Source organism: Oryctolagus cuniculus, chromosome 20 (genome assembly GCF_964237555.1).
Source record: "Oryctolagus cuniculus chromosome 20, mOryCun1.1, whole genome shotgun sequence".
NCBI lineage: Eukaryota > Metazoa > Chordata > Mammalia > Lagomorpha > Leporidae > Oryctolagus > Oryctolagus cuniculus.
In genome coordinates this window covers 17,113,214-17,136,575 of record NC_091451.1, presented here as the reverse complement: position 1 = coordinate 17,136,575, position 23,362 = coordinate 17,113,214, and the positions used below count along the sequence as shown (strand labels likewise).

Below are 23,362 nucleotides of genomic sequence, written 5' to 3'. Positions count from 1 at the left end.
GCCAGCACATCATTTCACTTGACAATCTTACTAAGGATGTGGAGAAAACACTTGGGTTTTACATGTTTCAAAAATGAAGCTCTAAGAGGCTTAGCTGCTTTCTACATTTATAAAGTTAGTAAATGAAAATGCTAGGACTTGGGAAGTTCTGAATTTTTAAAATTTGATTTAAAAATTATGTGATTATAAAGGTCAACTGGAAAAAAGACCCATCAAGCGCAGCTGATGTGGTTAGGGAAGTCTGCACAGTGGAGTGGTTCTCAGCTGGATACTAAAGAATGAACATAATTTTCAGTGTATGGACATGGGCACTGGGCAGAGAGGGAAAGGGCTCTGGCTAGGAAAATCTTTAGGGGAAAAGCACAGAATGCTAGTGAAGAGATTTAAAGACAACTACAGCACAAAGTGTCTTTGCGAACTGGGTGTCTAATGCATTGCTAGGCACTGGGGAAAACAGTAGTGAACAAGGCAGACACAGCACTGCTGTCATGGGCCTTAGAGTCCAATGCAAGTAGTGGGAAAATCAGAAAATTAGCATTTGGTCAGATTATGGAACATCAAAATTCCTCTCTGTCTAGTGCACGTATCTGTCCACATCCTTGAGTGCTGGCCATCAACAGTTCACAGATTTTTCCCTGTTCTAAGAACTGCCTTTAGCTGATGGAACTGCCTGAGAGAGGGAAGGCCCTTGCTTGCAGGGTGGGAGTTTGCACACAGCGGAACTCTCTCACAGCTCCCTCCAGAATCCAGCATAGGATAGCTTCTTCCCTTTTCCCAGCCTGCTTCCAACACTTCCTTATAAAATTCTCCCAAGTGTAATGCCTCACTTAATCTCTTTGCACAGGAGTCCTGTGTCCTGACTCTGCTTCTAGAAGATCTGCTCTAAGACAGCATTCCTAACTGAGTACACTGACGGACAGTTCTTGAGTTCTGTACGTCATATCCCAACTCTCCTAACCTTCCCTTGTAAATACTGAGTTCTCACTTCCCTCAACCAGCAGATGGCTGATATCATCCAGTGTGCTCTCTTCTTCAAATACTTCTTTTCACTGGGCTTAACATGATTGAACAAGTTTGGAAAATTCCCTGTGCATCATTGTAGCACTGTATCAGTGGCTAAATATTTGAAACAAGCAAGATGTCCATGACCAGGAATATGGCAGAATAAACCAGTAAAAATTAAACTCTGGAATACTACAGTCCTTGAAAATTATGAAATGTCTCTGTATGTACTGACTTCAAAAGGTGTCCAGGCCATACTACGTGGAAAAAAAACCCTGCATATGTGATAGTTAATTTGCAGAGCACAGTTACATTTTTAAAAAAGAAAATACTTATACACATAGATGGAAATATATGACCTTGAGGGAAATCAGAAAAGATATACATCAAACTACTGCCAGTGATTCCTTTTGGGAAGTATTGTTTTTGGTGATAGGATGATGTTTATGTTTTAATTTTAATTATTCAGGCAATGTTTATATTTTAATTTTTTTGATTTGAAAAATAAGAGATAATAGTTCTTCTGGTAAAAGTTTTCAGATAGGATTTTAGAAATATACTTGTGAAGTTATGAGCAGATGCACAGGATATATATATATTTTTTAAAACAATGGAACTCATTTATTAAACAAATTTTATTGGCCACCAAGCACTGTTACTCAAGGAAAAGATTATTAAGAGGCTGGCGCCACAGCTCATTTGGCTAATCCTCAACCTGCAGTGCTGGCACCTTGGGTTGCAGTCCCGGTTGGGGTGCCGGATTCTGTCCCGGTTGCTCCTCTTCCAGTCCATCTCTCTGCTGTGGCCCGGGAAGGCAGTGGGGGATGGCCCAACTGCTTGGGCCTGCACCCGCATGGGAGACCAGGAGGAAGCACCTGGTTCCTGGCTTTGGATTGGCGCAGCTCTGGCTGATGCGGCCATTTGGAGAGTGAGCAAGCAGACGGAAGAGCTCTCTCTCTATCCATTTCATTGTAACTCTGCCTACCAAGTGGATAAATAAATATTTTTAAAGAAATAAGAAATTAGGGTCGGCGCTGTGGCGCAGCAGGTTAAAGTCCTGGCCTGCAGCGCTGGCATCCCATTTGGGTGCTGGTTCGAGTCCCAGCTTCCGATCCAGCTCTCTGCTATGGCCTGGGAAAGCAGTAGAAGTTGGCCCAAGTCTTTAGGTCCCTGCACCCACATGGAAGACCCAAAAGAATCTCCTGGCTCTTGGCTTTGGAACAGTTCATCTCTGGCCATTGCCATCATTTGGGGAGTAAACCAGCGGATGCAAGACCTCTCTCTCTGGCTCCACTTCTCTCTGTAACTCTTTCAAATAAATAAAATAAATCTTTAAACAAGGGAAACCAAATAAAGAGTGAAGATATTTTATAAAATGATTAAACAGAGGATAAGAAAGACAGAACACATGAAAAAAGCAATTGGTTTCATCTGAGTTTTTGTTAATTTTCACCAACAAAACTGGTATTAAAATAACTTGTTGAGTAATGGTGCTATAATATATATCTAAGTACTGTGTATATTGTAGGGTAACATGCAACTACAAATATTACACAGATTCTAACACTTTTAATTTCCAAAAAGTAAGCACTAATAATACATAAGATTGAGGGGGAAAAGGAATTAAGGAAAAGGCTAAAAATACCTATGAAGTATTGAAAATACACTATCAAAAAATCTAAGAGGCAAAGATTAAAAGAAATTTTGATTTCTAGTTCACTGGGAACATAATATTTATTTTTTAAAGACAAGTTTGAGATAGGATTTATGTACAATTTTAAGTGTGCAGTTAGATGCATTTTTGACAAATGTGCATGTTCATGCAAAAACTGCTATAATCTAGATATAGGACTTTTCGTAACTCCCCCAAATTTCCTGCTATTTGGCATTCACTCTACACCCCAAGTAACCACTGATCTGCTTTCTGTCACTTTCGTTTTGCCTACTTTAAATTTTATATAAATAAAACCACACAGTAAGTACTCCTTTTATGTCTGGCTTCTCTCAGTTTCCGTAATGTTTGAAATTCGCTCATGCTGTGGCATATAATAACAGTAGTTTCTTTTTACTACTGGTGGGTAATTTCTATTATGCAGATAAGCAATAATTTGTACGCTTTTCTGCTGAAGCATATTTGAGTTGCTTCCAGTTTGAGGCTACTATGAATAAAGCTGCAATAAACACTTGTGTGTAAATCTGTGTGAACACACACTTGTGTTTTCTTGGGTAATTATTTAGAAGTGGAATTGCTGGGTTGCAGGACAAGTGTACACCCATCCTTTTTAGTATCCAAGCCTACTGTTCCCTGTTAGGGATGTTCATGTGTGCAACACATGCACTCAGGTGGTGACTAGTGATTTACACACTTCTCTTTTCAGCCTAAGAATTTCTCATAGGTAACCCATGGCTCCAAGTACTGACTTGTGACTTTCCAGGCCACTCCCACCCTTCTAAAAGGTGTATCAGAATTAGGAAACCTCCCCTGGTTGCATCTGCATTACCTGCCTCCTCCCTTCCCCCTGACCTCCCTGAATCCAGAGTTCCCAGTCACACCTCCTCTTAGGCCTTGTATGTAACTGCTGTTGCCTGTCTCGCTTAAGGATGGGAGTGTCTTGCGTTCAAGAACACTGGGCCAAAACACGAAACAGGGAACACTGATACAGGCAGAAACGTGTAAGGAAGTGGACCAAACAACAACAGAAAGGGCACTTGTAGGGAGATCGGGAGCAGCAGAGGCTTCTCTGAACTCAGTTTCTTCTCAGCAGATGGACACAAAATATTTGTAATCACATTTGGAGTTAACTGAAAAAGTCTGTCAGGAATTAATAGAGAATTATGTCACATAAAATGGAGTATTTTTTACATGGCAGATATATAACTGGTACCTTTTGAGAAATTCTGAAGTTTCAAAAGCACTTTAATGTGAGGTCACTATCTTTTTGAGATAATTATTTAGATAATTAAAATTATTTTTAGAGATAATTTTTTAAAGCTCAATAACTTTTACTTATGTAAAAGGCAGAGGGAGATGGGGCCGTCACTGTGGCATGGTGGGTTTTAGTCATGGCCTGCAATGCCAGCATCCCATGTGAGTACCAATTCAATTCCAGGCTGCTCTATTTTTGACCCAGCTCCCTGATAATGCACTTGGGAAGGCAGCAGAAAATGGCCCAAGTGCTTGGGCACCGGCACCCATGTGGGAGACCCAGAAGAAGCTCCAGGTTTCTGGCTAGAGCCTGGCACAGCCCCCGCTGTTGTGGCCATGTGGGGAAAGAATCAGCAGAAGGAAGACTGCTCTCTCTCTCTCGTTCTTTCTCTGTACCTTTGCCTTTCAAATAAATATCTTTAACATAAAATAAAAGGGAGAGATGGGGAGAGAGGGAGAAAGATCTCTACTTGTTAATTTCTCAAATGCCCACAATGCTCAGCTAGGCCTAAGCAAGGAGCCTGAGGCTCCAGCTGGGGCTCCCACATGGGTGGGAGGGACCCAAGCATTTGCGTCCTCCCAGGGTGTGCATCAGCAGGAGACCGGATTGGAAGCACAGGAGCTAAGACTTAAATTCATGCACTCTAACATGGGATGCAGGCATCCCAAGAAGTGGCTTAAGCCACTATGCCACAACACTGTTCCCAAATTTTTATTGAGAGAGGGAGAGAGAGACAAACACAGTGACAGAGACAGGGAGGCAGAGACCAATCTCTCATCTGCTGGTTCACCCTGATATGGCATGTGAGTGAATCAAGCAGTGTCTTAACTTTACCTGCTGCACCAAAAGTACTCTCCTCAAGTTAGCATTTTTTAAATATATAGAATTTTGTCTCAACTCTAAAGCTAGTCTGTAGATAGAAAATTCTGTTTAATCCCAAATGTGCAGTTTTCCCAACATCTTCGAAATAGCCCTTCACTTTTCAGAAATGTTCAAAGTCTGTATCCCTTACTAGTAATGCTCCTGAAGGATCTGGGAAACGACCTGCATGCCAACACTGCGGATGAAGCCATCACTTACAGAGCAACTCACCTTTTATTTGGGGGAAAAATAAACAGATCTGCGTATACCAGATGGATTTTAATGAGTTTCACCATGTAGTCTCCATCAGCTCTGATAACTGCAGTTAAGCGGAACAACTGAAGGAGCAAATGTCAGTATTCACTCTCACACTATATTCTGACTTAGAGCCTAGGAAAGGCACTGCAGAGCCTCATTTGAATTTTACTATCCTACAATGGTTTTGTTTTTTTTTTAACTAAGGCAACATAAGTGCTAACTATGAGTCCGGCACCGCGGCTCACTAGGCTAATCCTCCGCCTTGCGGCACTGGCACACCGGGTTCTAGTCCCGGTTGGGGTGCCGGATTCTGTCCCGGTTGCCCCTCTTCCAGGCCAGCTCTCTGCTGTGGCCCAGGAGTGCAGTGGAGGATGGCCCAAGTGCTTGGGCCCTGCACCCCATGGGAGACCAGGAAAAGCACCTGGCTCCTGCCATCGGATCAGCACAGTGCGCCAGCCGCAGCGCGCCGGCCGTGGTGGCTATTGGAGGGTGAACCAACGGCAAAGGAAGACCTTTCTCTCTGTCTCTCTCTCTCACTGTCCACTCTGCCTGTCAAAAAAAAAAAAAAAAAAAGTGCTAACCATGTATTGTTCTGTGTAATGTACTAAATGAAACTCCCAGGTCAGGAATAGTAGCTCTGAGAGCCTCTGGAGGTGTTACTACTACACCTTATTTGTAGTGAGCTAATGTTCATCCATGGAAGAGAAGTGAACTACAATCACATGAAGGAAATCCAGCAGTACAGAGGCCAAAGACTTATTTTCAGCTTATCACTGTTTACATTTTTATTTGTTTATGCCCAGATCATTCTATAATACTAATATGGAAATTTACTGCTTACAAACACAGGCTCAAGCTTATGGGGAGCAACCGAGACTAGACTAAATTACTGGAACTGCTAGGACTAATTCTGTGCATCTGATCTCCCACCATATGGCACTGAGAGGGAATAAGCAACTTCCACACAGCTGCCTCACCAATTCAACTAACAAGCTGCAGAAGCTGATCCTGCTCCTGATTGGAGGAGAGCAGCATGCTCAGCACGGGGGAGAGAACGCCAGCAGAGTTGGGACTGGTGGAAGAGGACTATAAAGGAGGAGAGAGACAACATGCACCAGGAACATCTGAGCAACCCCTGAGAGAGCCGGCCGGCGGTGTGTCGCTCCTCTGCGGAGGCGGGGGGGGGGGGGGGGGGGCGGCGGCAGCAAACCTGGGAAGGGCCAGGGCAAAGAGAACAGCGCAGGGTCCGGTGTCGTTCCTCCGCGAGTGGGGGAGCGACACAAGCTCTGATTTAATATCAAGATTTAATATCTTGTGGCCGGTGCTGTGGCGCAGCGGGTTAACGCCCTGGCCTGGAGCATTGGCTTCCCATATGGGCATCAGTTCGGGACCTGGCTGCTCCTCTTCCGATCCAACTTCCTGCTATGGCTTGGGAAGGCAGTGGAAGATGGCCCAAGGCCTTGGGCCCCTGCACCCGCTTGGGAGACCCAGAAGAAGCTCCTGGCTCCTGGCTTTGGATCAGCGTAGCTCTGGCCATTGTGGCCAATAGGGGAGTGAACCAGCTGATGGAAGATCTCTCTCTCTCTCTCTGCCTCTCCTTTCTCTGTGTAACTCTGCCTTTCAAATAAATAAATCTTTAAAAAATTTAATATTTTGGAGCCAGTGCTGCCGCTTAGTCGGTAACGTCATCGCTTACAGTGCTGGCATCCCATATGGGCACCGGTTCAAGTCCTGGCTGCTCCACTTCTGATCCAGCTCTCTGTTATGGCCTGAGAAAGCAAGAGAAGATGGTCCAAGTCCTTTGGCCCCTGCACCTGCGTGGAGAACTGGAAGAAGCTCCTGGCTCCTGGCTTCGGATCGGCCTGGCTCTGGCCGTTGCAGCCATTTGGGGAGTAAACAGTGGATGGAAGACCCCTCTCTCTGTCTCTCTCTCTCTCTCTCTGCCTTTGCATCTCTGTAACACTGACTTTCAAATAAATAAATAAATCTTAAAAAAATTTAATATCTTGCCATGAATCATGTTTTTCTTTGGTTCAGATCAAGAGTATTTTCCAAAAGGTCCCTAAGAATCATAATTTGAATATCAAGTCAAGAAGTGCCAGTAAACACCAGTAACAAATAAGCAAAATCTTGTCTTCTTACCTGGTGAAGTTTAATGGACATACGGATTCCAGGGACTACCACTTTTCTTAGCAATTCCATGTCAGCAAAGATCCATTCATCTCGAATTGAAGAAATGCGGAAATCTCCCTTAAATAGGGCATGCAATCCATAGAGGAATGACTCTAAATTACTGTTAAGATTGGAGATAAAAGTTCACATATTTTGACATAAGTCTTTCATAACCTTGATTCTTATATCTGGCTATGCATCAGAGATTCCAGGAACTCAAATCAGACTCTGGAATCAGAATCACAAGATATAAGGCCTCTTTGGCCTGCTGCCCTTGTTTATAAACCACTGACTTTACAAAAATAATCAGGCAAAGAAGTGTATGTTGAAACAAAGGAAGGCCTAATGGAAAATTAATAATCATACAAGATATTTAAAATGTGGTATTTCTTAACTCTAATTCATTTGTATGTAAATATAAGGAAGTTTGGTTTATATTTAGAGTCCCAGAATCTAACACATAACTAGATTCAAAGCATAAATGCTCTGGATAAAGACTGCAAGGAATGGTGGAAAAATAAAAATAGACGTAAATGGAAGGAGACTAATCAATCGTTATGGGAGCATGATGTCATAAAATGTCTTTTTTTTGCAACTTTTATTTAATAAATTTCCAAAGTACAACTTTTGGATTATAGCGGCTTTTCCCCCCATAACCTCCCTCCCACCCACAACCATCCCACCTCCCACTCCGTCTCCCATCCCATTCTTCATCAAGATTCAGTAAAATGTCTTAAATTCAATAAATTATCATTACCAATGCTACTCTAATGTGTGAATTCCAAAAGCCAGTTCTGTTAATCAGTTAGAACTCAACTGTGTATAGCAAAAAGATTTATAGAAATAAAAAATCTAGAGAGACCTTTGCAATAAATTAGTATAAAATAAATGTATCCATAAAAAGGATTTCAAACTTAGGTTATTCAGCTTCTTATAATCTCTTCTTGAAAACAGAAAACAGAAATGCCTCCTTTACCTGGACATATGGTGGGATGCAGTCCCCAGGGCTCTCCGTCCCAGAACACAAAGTCCATAACAAAGAGTTACCAGGGATGAATCTTTGTCCACATCCAGGGGCTTTAGAAAACAAAGAACATTAGTTATCAGAAAAGGATGTAAGTATTTAACATAAAGTCAGAGAGAGAGGATAAAGAACTCAATTAGATTAGAATGCTTTTTTATTTCCAGGTAATATGCCAGTTAGAAACATTGTCTTGGGAGGAAACCATGCAAGAAGAGTATGGCACCTTTCCAACATTCAGGTGAGGGTACTAGAGCTTGGAATCAGCAAATCTTCATGGCATAATATACAACTTCCCCGGCACGAGGCTATTCTGGGAATGGTGATTCAGAGATGAAAAACTATAGAGTAGGAGGGAGAGTACACCATTGGAAACATACAACTGATCACTGTTTCCTACAGGGATTCCAGGAGTCAAGCATACGGCAGGCTGACCTAGTGAGAACAAGAGGGATACCCAAGTTTGGAGGAAGACCTTTTGAATATATGACACATAAGCAATTAGGAGGACTGCTTCAAGTAATGTCCATGACCTCAGCAGAAGTCTTTAAGAGAGTACGTTTGTAAGTCTAGGTAGGATGGAGTCCTGTTTCTGATAAGGGAGACAGTGAGCTTCTAGCCCAGGTGATCACAGTTAAAACAAAAGTAACCAGTGTCATCTAAGCCAGAGAAGGGCTAGTAGAATATAATGCCTCTCCTCCTCACCTACCCCACAAAGTACTCTGAGGACTGCAGAGTGATATGCAAAGTACTTGAAGAATTTTATGAAAAGATAAAACTGTTATATGTGTGGAAAAAGAGAAGTTGAGGGCCTCTATTTCCAGACGTTGTCTATTGGTCTTTTTTGAGCCTCCTATGAGGTTATTTTATCCATTATTCCTTCTTTAAAAATACACTACTCTGCTCGGTGTAAGTTGCTACCACTCAGACAGGAGGTACAAGGGTGCTACCATTCTTACTGATGAAATAAAGAGAAAAGATGTTGATACAACAGAGTACGTTCCTCTAACTAGTTGGAAGGAAAGGAATACACCAGGGGCACTGCCCCTGACCATGATGAAGGGAGGCCCTGCTTGTCAAGGTGACTAATTACGCTCTATGGTATTGAGTAAACCTGTACATAGGATGCTGGTGGTTCAGCCACACAAGGTTTTTGCTTTGAAAATAACAGTGGTGGTAGGAATTAGCTTTGGAGTCATAGGTCTTGGTACTGTGGTTAATGCTGCACGGTAATGCAACATTACCATGGCAGTTGTAAGACCAAGGAACTGGCAGCTGAAGTCTAAGTCGCTCTTCTCACCTTCAGGATAAGACAATTTATCCTGATATGAGGACTGGGAATCACCTGGATTAAAATCATCCACGGCATCACATCTCTCACATCCCCAGCCTATTCCGAGTGAACTAATCTCTCGGGTGAGGAATCTTTGCAAGTCCTAGGTCACCTCTGCTTGCATCAACATTTCTAAATCAATGGTCTAGACATACACTGTCAATATACTAACTATTAAACACATGGAGCATTAAATGTAAATCAATTAAAATTGCATAAAACTTAAAAACATTTAGTTCTTTAGTTGTACCAGCCACACTTCAAGTATTTTTTTTTTTTTTTTTTTCACTTCAAGTATTTAATAGCTGTATGTGATACCGGACAGCATAGGACATTTCCATCATTCTATTAAATAGCACTTTCTATAGTTTCTATTTGAGTCCAGCGAGTAGAGTGGGAACTCTAAAATTTTCTGAAGGACTAGATTTTGGAAAGCAATGACTATAATCTGAATTTGTATATAGAGATGTTGTACACAGGGTAGAGGAGATTAGTTTAAGACACTGCAAATGAAGTGGGAGAGGCCACTTTAAAAAAATTATTTATTTGAAAGAGCTACAGAGAGAGGGAGAGGGTTCACTCTCCAAATGGCTACAATGGTCGGAGCTGGGGTCAGGCCAAAGCCAAGAGCTTCTTCTGGGTCTCTCACATGGCTGCAGGGGCCCAAGCTTTCCCAGGTGCATTAGCAGGCAGCTGGATTGTAAGTGGAACAACTGGGACCCGAACCAGCACCCATGTGGAACGATGGTGTTGCAGGCAGTGGCTTTACCCGCTAAGCCACAACACCAGCTCTGAGGCCTTTAACTTCTTCCTTTAACTTGTTTTCACCGAGCTGGTTTGGCCCAACCTAGGGACCCAGACAAGTTCTCTTACCCAGAGAGAGTAAGAGAGAGGAAAGACTGGAAAAACTGACCTCACAATAACAACAGAGTTATCCTTCCCATCTCTGGAAAAACCTGGGTTCAATGAATTGCAGGCAGAATAAACAAATCTCACCTTTGCTCTTCGGGAAGAACAATACTCTATCCAGTTGAGGTAAATCACACAGAAACTCTCCCTGGATATGCCTGCTAGTCGATGGTCATAGTCCTCGTCAATGTTGGGATTAAATGTCGGATCTACATCAACATAATTTCGATCTGCACACAGACGTAGTCCTTCCTGCATGGTCTCATTAGCAAGCCACTCCTCTAATTTGGAAGAGGTTGTAACATAATAAATGATACCCTAATGTGGAAAAGATAAAAAGAATTCAGGTTAAATCACAATTTGAATTAACTCAAGTTCCTCAATGGAATAAATTCCAACTATCTCTACTAACAGTATGATTCAAAAATACTTTACTCTGCCTATCTTTTAAGACTATACACACGTATGTGTATCTTTAAAGAAGTGTTACTTGCATTTTTTTGAAAAATATTTATTTATTTGAAAAGCAGTTACAGAGAGGAAGAGAGGGAGAAGGAGAGAGAGAGGGAGAGGGAGAGAGAGAGTTGTCTTCCATATGATGGTTCACTCCTGCAACTGGCAGAGCTGAGCTCAGGAGTCAAACTCAGGTATTAAATCCCAAACTCTACAGCTAGAAGCCAAGCAAGTTAATTTGGATGCTTATTTCTAAAACACATGTTGTGGTGTAGTGGGTAAAGCTGCTGCCTGCAGTGAATGCATCCCACATGGGCGTCCATTCAAGTCCCAGCTGCTCCCCTTCCAATCACTGGACCAGAATTACTGGTTCCCTGTAAATGTGCCTGGGAAAGCAGTAGAAGATGGCCCAAGTGCCTAGGTCCCTGCACCCATGTGGGAGGCCCAGAAGAAACTCCGGTCTCCTGGCTTCAATCAGCGCAACTCTGGCCGTTGTGGCCATTTTGGGAGTGAACCAGCAGATGGAAAGACCTCTCTCTCTCTCTCTCTGCCTCCATAACTCTGCCTTTCAAATAAATAAATCAATCTTAAAAAAAAAAGTAAGTAACAATTCCTTAAAGATACACATGTGTGCGTTTATTCCTTTGCACAAAGCTCAGAGCACGTAAGCTATAAACATTAATTATCATTAATATACAAGCGTATTTAAGTACCAATAAAGAAAACAGTTAAGACCTTTGTTACATATATTTTTACTGACTTTTATGGATACCAGATAATTTAATCACTAGCTTATAGACAAAACACAAGTTAACAACACCCCCACCTCCCAACACATATACACACAGGAGGTCCTTAAAAAAGTTTATGGATAAATGGAATTAACAGATAAATCTGGGGGCAGGCATTTATCCTAGTGGTTAGGATACAGGCTGGGGCTGCCATGGTCCATACTGGATGCCTGGGTTGACATCCTGGCTCCGGCTCCCCATTCCTGCTTCCTGCCGAAGTGGACTCAAGCAGACAGCTGGTGATAGCCCAAGTACTTGCATCCCTGCCACTCCCATGGGAGACCTGCACCGAGTTTCCAGCTCCCACCCAGCATCTGAAGAGTGAACAAGAAGGATGGGAACTCTGTCTCTCAAAATTTTTGTTTGTTTGTTTGACAGATAGTTAGACGGTGAGAGAGAGAGAGAGAGAGAGAGAGAGAAGAGAGAGAGACAGAGACAGAGGAGAAAGGTCTTCCTTCCGTTGGTTCTCCCCAAATGGCCACCACGGCCAGCGCTGCGCCAATTCGAAGCCAGCAGCCAGGTGCTTCTTCCTGGTCTCCCATGTGGGTGCAGGGCCCAAGCACTTGGGCCATCCTCCACTGCCTTCCCGGGCCACAGCAGAGAGATGGACTGGAAGAGGAGCAACCGGGACTAGAACTGGCGCCCATATGAGATGCTGGCACTGCAGGCGGAGGATTAACCTAGTGCGCCACGGCGCTGGTCCATTTCTGAAATTATTAAAAATCTTTTTTTTTAATGAGCTGTTTTGGTGCAGAGCTCTTTGTATTTTTTCATGAAAATTTCAAGACCTCTTATATGCATGGATTTCAGTTTTTTATACCAGAATAAATACCTTTTAATTCTATTTATCAAGAACTTCTAGAAGTGCTCTCCTATATATCTTTCCCAAGAAAAGCCTTGATTATCTCAAGATCTAAGTAGGGGGGCCAGTGCTGTGGCGTAGCGGGTGAGGTTGCAGCCTGCAGTGCCAGCATCCCATGTGGGCACCAGTTCGAGTCCTGGCAGCTACACGTCCGATCCAGCTCTCTGCTAGGGCCTGGGAAAGCAGTGGAGGATGGCCCAGGTCCTTGGACCCCTGGACCCGAATGGAAGAGCTGGAAGTGAAGAAGCTCCTGGCTCCTGGCTTCGGATCAGCCTAGCTCTAACTATTGTGACCATTTGTTGAGTGAACCAGTGAATGGAAGACATCTCTTTCTATCTCTGCCTCTGCCTCTCTGTAACTCTGCCTTTTGGCTGACTAAATTTTAAAACAAAACAAAAATCTAAGTAGCAACACACTGTTACCTTGACATAGTAAGTGGTGAGTACTTTCCGAAGATCAAAGACTTGAAGCATGGAAGCAGCACTGTTGTCAGTGATACTATAACCCTCCAGAATATACTTGGTGACGATTACTTCCCAGGCTAGCCAGCGCTGGCTAAATGCAGCATTAAAGGAAAGCACATGGGGAATATGGCCAGGTTCACAACAGCAAAATCCTTCATCTTCCTCCACACCTTCAGTAATGGCCTCCACTTCCCGTTGTTGACAATAGGTGCCTTAAAAAGAAGGGAAAGAGAAAAACAACAAAGAAGAGACAGATTATTATAAAGGAACAAAAAATACAAGGTGGGAGAAAATACCTTAAGGACGCAGAGATTTGGAAAAAAAGATACACTGTATCATAATTAGAAGTTTGTAATCGATTTACCTGGACTACTCATTAAAATTGTAGCAAATTCCAGAAATCAAGTACATTAATATTCATCTACGAAATCACAATCACAATGTATTTTAGTATATTAAAGGTTCTGGGAATTTGTGCAGTATAGTAATTTTAATTCTGACAACTGATTTCCAAACTTTTCAAATAGGTTTACAATTGCATTTCTGTCAAATGAAGGTCAAATGGTTAAGTGAAGGTGCTCTTGAAATTTTTAGCTAAAACAAGGTACAATGGGATAGGAAGTGAAATCTTCTTGGCAAAAAGGAATAGACATGTATGCAGAACTCAGAACAATGCAGGCTCTCTTTACCAGCTTTATGCCCATCCTGAGAGCATAAATAGTATATATACTATTTATTTGACTATATAACTTGTAACTTTTCACTATAATTGAATATTTTTTTAATTTTTAAATTTTTTTTTTTTATATTTGACAGGCAGAGTAGACAGTGAGAGAGAGACAGAGAGAAAGGTCGTCCTTTTGCTGTTGGTTCACCCTCCAATGGCCGCCGCAGCCGGCGCGCTGCGGCCGGCGCATCGTGCTGATCCGGAAGCCAGGAGCCAGGTGCTTCTCCTGGTCTCCCATGCAGGTGCAGGGCCCAAGGACCTGGGCCATCCTCCACTGCACTCCTGGGCCACAGCAGAGAGCTGGCCTGGAAGAGGGGCAACCGGGACAGAATCCGGCGCCCCGACTGGGACTAGAACCCGGTGTGCTGGCGCCACAAGGCAGAGGATTAGCCTATTGAGCCACGGCGCCGGCCTATAACTGAATATTAAATACATGATTAAATTTTTCTTTGTCCATTTCGAACAGCTGATAAAATTACTGATATTTGAGGCTTACCTTCTTAGAAGCATTCAAAATATAGTCTTCTTGTTCTGTACCAGAAACGAATCTTTGAAGTTACATTTTTTTATCCATTATTATAATTATAAATTTTTATCTATTTATTTGAGAGACAGAGAGCTCTTATCACATTTTTCATTCCCCTAATGCCCACAAAGGCCCCAGGTTGGAGGCCAAAAGCTGGGGGCTGGGAACTCAATACAGGTCTCTAATGAACCCCAATTACTTGAGCTATCACTTCTGCCGCTCAGGGTCTACATTAGCAGGAAGCTGAAGCCAGGAAATCAGAGCTGGGTGTTGAACCCAGGTATTCCAGTTAAGATGTGTTTATTTATTTGAAAGGCAGAGTTACAGAAAAAAAGGTCTTCCATAATCTGGGTCACTCCCCAGATGGCCATAATGACTGGGGCTGGGCCAGGCAGAAGCAAGGAGCCTGGAGCTTCTTCCAGGTCTCCTATATGGGTGCAGGGGCCTGAGCACTTGGGACATCTTCCACTGCTTTCCCAGGCACATTAGCAGGGAGCTGGATCAGAAGTGGAGCAGCCTGGACATGAACTGGTGCCAATATGGTGTGCTGGCATCTCAGGCTGTGGCTTTACCAGCTACGCCACAATGCTGGTCCCAAACATGGGCACCTTAACTGCAAAGCTCAACATCCACCCTGAAGTTACATTCTGTTATACAAGACACTTACCTACAAGGAATTCTCTGACTTACTGTTACTGAAGTTAAAAAGAAGTAAAAAAAATACAAGAACACATTATAAATAAAATAGATCGACAGCACTCTAGGGCCAGGAAAATAAACATCTATTACTTCAGTGTTGATTTTTATTTTGTTCTATGATTCTACTTCCATTTAATTTGTAATTTTTTTAATAGTATGTAAAGAGTATAAAGTGTATATAGGCATGTATGTAAGTCACATATAATAAAATTAAATCAGATTTCATAGTAATTTTTTCCCTTTTAAAGGCAGTACATACACCATCCACATTTGAAAAACCCTGCTTTGAGAAGCATTTGCCATAAAACCCAGCAGATGATAGAGATGGTTTGATGAACCATAAGGCTGAGAAGCAATTTTGGCCAAACTAAGGAGATACACTGTTTAGTACTCTGGAATCCTCAATAATTCTATTATTTCATTTTTGTGTTTAAATCCATTAACTAACACCTCTCTAATAATGTTATACAATGTTACACAGTGTATCTTGAACTACAAATTAAAAGAGTAGCAGGATACCCTAAAAGCTTGTGGAAAATGGAATTAAAACATAAGTCTGTTTTGGTGTAAAAAATTTATTTCTAAGTGTGGGGCAGACACACTGGTAAAGACACAGTGGTAAAAATGCTGCTTTTAAGTCCATATCCCATATCGCAGTGCCTGGTTTGAGTCCTGGCTCCTTTGCTTCTGATCCAGCTTCCTGCTAACGTGCAATGCAGGAAGCAGCAGGTGATGGTTTAAATACTTGGTTCCCTGTCACTCACGTGGGAAACCCAAATTGATTTTCAAGCTCCTGGCTTTGACCTGACCCAGCTCTGGCTATTGCGGACATTTGAGGACTGAACAGTGGGTGGAAGATCTCTCTCCATCTCTCTGCCTTTCAAATAAAACCTTAAGAATTTGAATTCCACCCATGGTTTTTCATAACACATATTTTCCATGAATGTTTTGAAGACCACTCATGGATGCTATGGTTGACTGATATAGATGATAATTACTAGAAATATATATACACACAGGGTTTAAAAGTACCAATACATATACATAAAATACTGAGCTATTATTATTATCAGCATTACTATTATATTACATGATGCTGGAATTATGCCGTGGGTTTTATATGTTATTACTTCATTTTATTCATTTTGCCATCTGTCTGGGAAGTTGATAAAAGACTTTTAAGTTAGGATGTATCATAATGAGACCTACATTGTGGGCAGATCACAGTTAGTTGTGCATAGAGGGAATCTGGAGGTCCTGATATTTATACTCAATGTGTCTTTATAACAAGGAGAAGGTAACTGGGTTAAAGCAGGAAGCAGGGTGTTTTCCCCAGCACTACACTCAACTTCAGCACCCCCTACCAGCAATGTAAAGTCAATACAAGATTTAATATTAGTAACTGCAAAAAGAATTTTGAAACTTGGAAAATAATTTTAGAATATTCATGAAGAACTATTACTAGTTGTTCCTTGGATTGACTACCTCTTTCAGTTACTTCACAGCAAATATCTGGTAAAAATAAATAAAACTAACAATCATAAAAGCTAGACATGTTAAAATTAACTTGAGTAAAAACAAAAGAATCCAAAATGCATTACAAACTTCTGAGATGTAAAGTTGACTCAGAAAACTAAACTTAGTTTTAAGTAACATTTACAAATCAGAAGTTAACATGGTAGAAACTGCAATCAGAAAATTTTTACACAGACAAAAAACATAATTTAAAATTTTCAGAAAAAAATTACAATCAAAACACTTGGGAGTATCAGTAAAAAACAAAACAAAAAAAGGAAAGAAAAAAAAAAGAGTTTAACCAAGACCGGTCAGAAACTGATCAAGATATTTTTGTTAAACATTTTTTAAAATTAGTTATCCACCACAAGAGACAAAGACAACCAAAGGAATTAAATCGGGTTAATGGACTGAGTTCCAGAAAACACCTCAGATTACTCAGCAGATCAAACTATCTGCCTGGCAAGAGAATGACAATCTCGATTAATATTTTGATGGGAGAGGTAAGTGGGATAAGAAGTAACACTGGAAAAAAAAGAAAATAGGGGCCGGCATTGTGGTGTAGCAGGTAAAGCCACTGCCTACAATGTAGGCATCCCATAGGGGCACATGTTCTAGTCCCAGCTGCTCCACTTCCAATTCAGCTCCCGGCTGATGGCCTGGGAACACAGCAGAGGATGGCCCAAGTGTTTGGGTCACTGTTACCCACATGGGAGACCTGAGAGAAGCTCTTGGCTCCTGACGTTGGCCTGGCCCAGCCCTGGCCATTGCAGCCATGTGGAGAGTGAACCAGAGGACAGACAATCTCTCCCTTTATCTCCATTTCTCTTTAACTCTTTCAAATAAATAAATATTTGAAAAAGAAAGAGGAAAAAGGAAAGAAAAAAGAAAGGAAAGAACTAAAGATTACATCAACAATTGAGCAAGAATATAATCACACCTCATGAGAGTTCAGGAATGAAGAGAAGAGATAAAAGGCTATACAGTGCCATTATTTAATCACTCTACACACTTAATAAGTATTCAATGTTAATTGCTGTGTCAGTGCTGGATACACAATGATGAATGAAGCAGACATGATTTCTATCCTTGGGAACCTTTAGTCTGGAGCAAAGGCTGGCAAAATTATTTCATTCTTGTATATTGAAAGATTCGTTTAAAAGAAAACAACACCACAGAATAATGTGCAACAGATAATGTGCATGGCTCCCTAAGCGTAAAATCTTTACTATCTGACTCCTAACGGAAGCTTTACCAACCCCTGGGCTAGAGAAGAAATCAACTTTAAAGAAATACACAGATAAATATAAACTATAACTATGCTAAATGATAAGGAAGTAAAAGCAGGGTAAGTTAAGAGAGAACCAGGTGGCTGGAGAAGGATTCTCTGAGAAAGTGACATTTGATTGATCACAGAGAATAATTAAGAAATCAGCCATATGGAAGACTGGTGGGAGGAGAGGGGATGGCAGGTACTTTCTGGGTGAAGAGAAGGGGAACAGGAGGCCTTAGTACAGAATTTAGCCAACTAGGAAAGTGAAAGATGGTAAGGAGAGTGGTATAAGGTGATGATGGAGACAGAGGCAGAGGTCAGATCATGCATGTTAGGGAGTTTGAATTCTATTTTAAGTGCACTGGGAAATTTTAAGTATGGGGTGAAGTGGCTGAATCTGCCTTTAAAACAAAATCACATCTCAGTGAAGAGTTTGTACAGTGTCTCTTCATATTCTAGTCTAGCATGAGGTCAGACAGTAAGGGATACTGTGTTTCTAAATTTGATTTCAAGGTTTTAATAGCAAAGGACTTATCCAAAAATGTATCTGAATCTGCTCAGTACCAGAGGGTGAAAGCTGGGAGAATGAAATTTGGCTCAATCTTTTGTTTTGGAGAATTTCTGATCAACAAAAGAACAAGCAGATGCTAAGAAAATCACCCTTCCATGGCACACAAAAATGCCAGGTAAAAACAGCTTTCTCGTGTACATTTCTAAAAATCAAATAAAATATGAGGATGAAACTTTCAGGTGAGAAAACCTGAAAAGAAAGTTAGAAGTCACAGCAGTGTAGGTGGTGGTGAGAAGGGCGCACTGGCTTTCAGGTGAGTCTGGGTGGGTTAGAATTGAACAGCACGGGGTTCCTGTTAGAGAGGCAGAAATAAACAGCCATAAGGCAAGAAGGGATATTCTGGAAGAGGGAACAGGAGGAGGGGAAAAGAGAGAATGGATTACAAACGAATGACGGACACCAACGTTTACTGCGTTAGTTTCAGTGCTGCAGAGGTAAAGTCTTATTGCTAGTGAACAGAGTAACTTGCAGGGAAGCACTAGTTTCACTAACATAGACACGCCATAACAAAGGCATAAGCTGCCTGACTCAACACCAGGATGAAAATAAAGATATCAGAAACTCTCAAGTCCCAACGTTTCCTAGACTGGAAAGACAGCCAGTAACAGCATGTTGACCTTTCTGTAAAACAAGTGTGTCCTTGCTTGCAAGTTACTCACTTTACACAGTATCACACTGACATTTCCAAATGGAAGAGTTTCTCTGTAGAAACAGCTTTATCTCCCAATACATAACATCGTGGAGGGCTAGTGGGAGGGAAGTATGGGGAAAATTCCTTAATGGCTAGAGGGTTTTATTTTGGAGTCAGGAAAGTGTTTTGGAATTGGAAGTGATGGCTACACCTCACGGAATGTACTAACTGCCACTCATTTGTTCACTTTAAATGGCTCATTTTATGTGACCTTCATGTGAATTAAAAAAATGATCAAGGGCAATAGCATAGTGTCTATATAAATATAACTCAGTTCACTATCTTTGCCAGACACAAAACCACAACATTCTACACCCTAGCCATCTAGCAAATATGTGCAAATGCTCAAAAAGCAACTAGCAAGAGACCATGGACAAAAAGAACAGAAAGGCTGGTGCCACGGCTCACTTGGCTAATCCTCTGCCTGCGGCGCCAGTACCCTGGGTTCTAGTCCCGGTTGGGGCGCCGGATTCTGTCCTGGTTGCTCCTCTTCCAGTCCAGCTCTCTGAGGTAGCCCAGGAAGGCAGTGGAGGATGGCCCAAGTGCTTGGGCCCTGCACCCGCATGGGAGACCAGGAGGAAGCACCTGGCTCCTGGCTTCAGATTGGCGCAGCTCACCGGGGTAACGGCCATTTGGGGGGTGAACCAACAGAAGGAAGACCTTTCTCTCTGTCTCTCTCTCTCTCACTAACTCTGACTGTTTAAAAAAAAAACACAGAAGTCACCATCTGCAAGGAAACAAGTCAATTATACACTAATGATACCAGCTTTATATACAATGCCATCACATGAAAATTATTCTTCTTTGATTATGGAATCTGGGGGGAGGAAATGTAATAATTACTGCTTATTCACTGTTCTTATTCCAGAATCCCCAAGATCAAATTTCATGACTACTTTTGATTTGAGATATAAATACATAAAACCCAGATGTCCCGGAGTACACTAGAGAAAACGTAAACGTCTTACCTCTGAATTCAAGTCCCCGCAGCTGGAAAGTGACCAGACCATTGCCTATCTCTATGAGGTGCACTAAGGCATTGAGATAGTCAGAGGCAAGGATGAAACAGTCCCCTGTACTGTAGTTTCCCCACCGTCCTAGGAGCAAATCACCACAGAGACTGTGTTGTAGGGATCTGGTTAAATGTTCATAAAAGATGGAATTCAGGTTGTTGTCATCTGATCCTATAAGAAGGGATTAAAAAAAGATAATTTTCACCTGAAGTCCCCCTTGTATCAACAAACCAGGCTGTTCAAAAATATTAAAGCTAACTTTTAGTTAGGGTTGTGTCATTGTTACTTGATAAGGAAAATAATGCTTACATTCTTCCAAATTCTATGTTAAAAAAAAGATAATGGGAAAAAATAGGATAATGGGGAAGGTTTCAGAGTTTAGAGCTAAAGTTTCATAACCACTCTGAATTTAACTCCCACCCAGAAATTGTGGGAGGTTTTTTTTTAAGATGGCATATTTTGTTATGCATTTTTATCACAATAGAAAGGATAGCATAATTTAATTTCTAAGACAATATTTTATCACATACAATAAATGTCAACAATAAGTTTTTTAAAAAAATCATTCAATTCCTCATATTTTAGAAATAAAAACACTAGGAATTCATTTCTCATTGAAAACATGCACATAACTCACAATTTTGACCAATGAGGTGATAAAGGGCTCTGATGGCACCACAGTATGCTGGTTTTAAATATTACTATCTGAATAGCTGTGGTTTTAAAATATTGAAACAGAAACATTTGGATCCCTTTACGTAGACAAATAGCTGAAGAGAGGAATATGGGAATTTAATTAGATGTGATGGAAGGACTTTCTCACCTCTTCAACAGTCCACAATTTATGAACCATTACTGCTAATGGAAGAAGTGTGCTTTATAAACACAATTATGCAAGAAAACTGAAAAAGACAAAGGAATTCAGAAGGAGAAGACAGACTATCTGGTAAAGGATGTGGGTAAAACAATAATGAGATTTGACTGAATCAGACAGTCCCAATCAAAGAGAAGTTAGTCAAAAAGAACCTGGTTAACATTATGTAAAATAAACTGGACAGAGACACAGCAGTGAAGAACCTATTTAAAAAAATGGATGACAAGGTTATCTTTAAAGAAAAAAAATTAGGATAAAACATTACTCGGTAAATGAGACGGCCCGCTCTAGAAGTACCCCACCTGTAGCAATCATCTATAAATGGACACACAAATTACAGTGCTAGAGAACAGCAAAACACTCAAAGTGAGGACTTTAAACCGTTTACTAAATAATAAAATGAAAGCAGAACCCAAGATTTTAATGTCAGTAAAATGACTCTGTCTAATTCTCTGGATGCCCATCACAAAGGTGTATTCGGACTAAGGACATGGCCTTTGAGTTACACAACATAGCATGGAAAGCATCATAAGAACTCAAAACCCTTATATGCACTTAACTGTAGCTCCGATGGTTCTTCAGCAGTCATTAACAGCAAAATAACCAGTTTTCCTTAGTCTAGTTTCATAATAAAAATCAACCTGATTCTCAGACAGCTTGGTTTCTCAGATGGATTAGAGCATTTGAAGGAATTTATGAGTTAAATGGTAGAAATACCACAGTCTATTTAGGAATAACATTTCTTTTACTAAATTAATACTTCAGCATTCTGGTTGATGCATTAATCTCTTATATTTGGGGCAGGAGATTCATTTTCTCTGTATTAAATTAATATTGGAGGACAATAAAATGACACCACCCAAATGGGAAAACTAAGAACCAGACTTTGGACAATGTCAGCACTACCAAAGTGCCACCTGCAGAAGCTTTTTCTTGAGTGGTTATCTGCCTTCCTAGATGGCATATCCATGTAGAATACACTAAACAAAATTAAGTTTATATTTGCTGTAAACATTTGGAGATAGACGGAAACTAATTAATAAAACATGCATTGTCTTGACTGAATATCCTATAACATACCTGGCCTTTTTATTTTAATGAAAAGTTTCAATCACATGTAATAGTTGAATATTTTTAATAGGGCACAGTGCAATACTACAACACATAAACATAGTATGAACCAATCATGTCAGGCAACAGCTTCACTCCTTCAGTTCTTTATTTAGAATACCTTAGTATCACCTGTAGTTACGCCATGACTGCTGCCGAACACAAGAACTCGTTACCTCTTGTACCCAGTATCCAACCTTTGCCTTCCCCACATCCTGTCCAGAATCCACTAATCACTATTTCAAATTCAAACTATACACACACAGACACATTTTTTAGGATTCCCTTTTTTTTTTTTTTTTTGCACATCCTTGCCAGCCTATTGTTTTCTGTCTTTTTGATTATAGCCATTCTAACTGGAGGGAGATGATACTTCATTGTAGTTTTAATTTGCACTTTCCGGATGGCTAGTGATATTCAGGATTTTTTCATGTATTTGTTGGCCATTTCTAACTCTTAAGAAATGTCTATTTAGATCCTTTGCCCACTTCACTAGATCACTTTGTCTTTGCTGTTTGAGTTCCTTATAATATTTTGGATATTAATCCTTTGTCAGATGTGTAACTTGAAAATATTTTCTCTCATTCTGTTGCTTTCGTCTTCATTCTATTGACTGTTTCCTTAGCTGTGCAGAAGCTTCTTAGTTTGTCTAGTTTTATTTTTGTTGTCTGTGTTTTGGGGGTCTTATTCAAAAAAATGGCTGCCTATGGCCAGTGTCTTAAAAGTGTTTGCTGTATGTTTTCTTCAAATAGTTCCATGTCTTACATTTAGATATTTGACCTAGTTTGAGTTGATTTTTGTATAAAGTAAGAGCTAAGAAGGGAAGGTTCAATTTTGCGCAGAGGGACACTCAGTTTTCTCAGCATCTCCTTTCTCCAGGGAATGTTTTGTGGCCCCTCTGTCAACGATCAGTTGCTGAAGACAAATGGACACACGTCCAGGATTTCTATTTTGTCCTACTGGTGTTAGTTTTTATGTCAATATTATGTTTCGGTTTTGTTTCATTGCAACAGCTCTGTAGTACATCCTGACATCAGGTATTGTGATGTCTCCAGTTTTGTTCTTTAGGTTCGAAGTTCTTTGGCTGTTTGGCTGTTTGGGGTCTTTTGTGCTTTCATATGAATCTTTTTTTTTTTTTTTTTGGACAGGCAGAGTGGACAGTGAGAGAGAGAGACAGAGAGAAAGGTCTTCCTTTTCCATTGGTTTACCCTCCAGTGGCCGCTGCTGCCAGCACACCGCAGCCGGCGCACCACGCTGATCCGATGGCAGGAGCCAGGTGCTTCTCCTGGTCTCCCATGGGGTGCAGGGCC

General features: G+C 41.1%; 2 protein-coding genes across 13 annotated transcripts in view; one reads left to right on the top strand and one right to left on the bottom strand.

Annotated features, from left to right (window-relative positions):
• LOC108175596 (uncharacterized) overlaps positions 1-7,045 on the top strand; it is a 41,947-nt gene extending 34,902 nt beyond the window's left edge. Inside the window, exon 7 of the mRNA XM_070065178.1 lies at positions 5,898-7,045. The gene's annotated coding sequence lies outside the window, so the exon portion shown is untranslated. The remainder of the gene's footprint in view (positions 1-5,897) is intronic.
• Positions 1-23,362, bottom strand: part of PCNX1 (pecanex 1) — a 188,341-nt gene that overhangs the window by 14,427 nt on the left and 150,552 nt on the right. For 11 of the 12 annotated variants that reach the window (XR_007911684.2, XM_051826049.2, XM_051826052.2 and 8 more), the window contains 5 exons: positions 20,024-20,239; positions 13,012-13,265; positions 10,571-10,801; positions 8,197-8,297; positions 7,191-7,341 (listed from right to left, as the gene is read on the bottom strand). Coding sequence is in view for 11 of the 12 variants with exons in the window: in XM_051826049.2 (XP_051682009.2) it covers positions 7,191-7,341; positions 8,197-8,297; positions 10,571-10,801; positions 13,012-13,265; positions 20,024-20,239 (953 nt within the window). In the remaining variant the exon portion in view is untranslated. The remainder of the gene's footprint in view (positions 1-7,190; positions 7,342-8,196; positions 8,298-10,570; positions 10,802-13,011; positions 13,266-20,023; positions 20,240-23,362) is intronic. The other variant, XM_051826054.2, reaches the window with a different exon arrangement.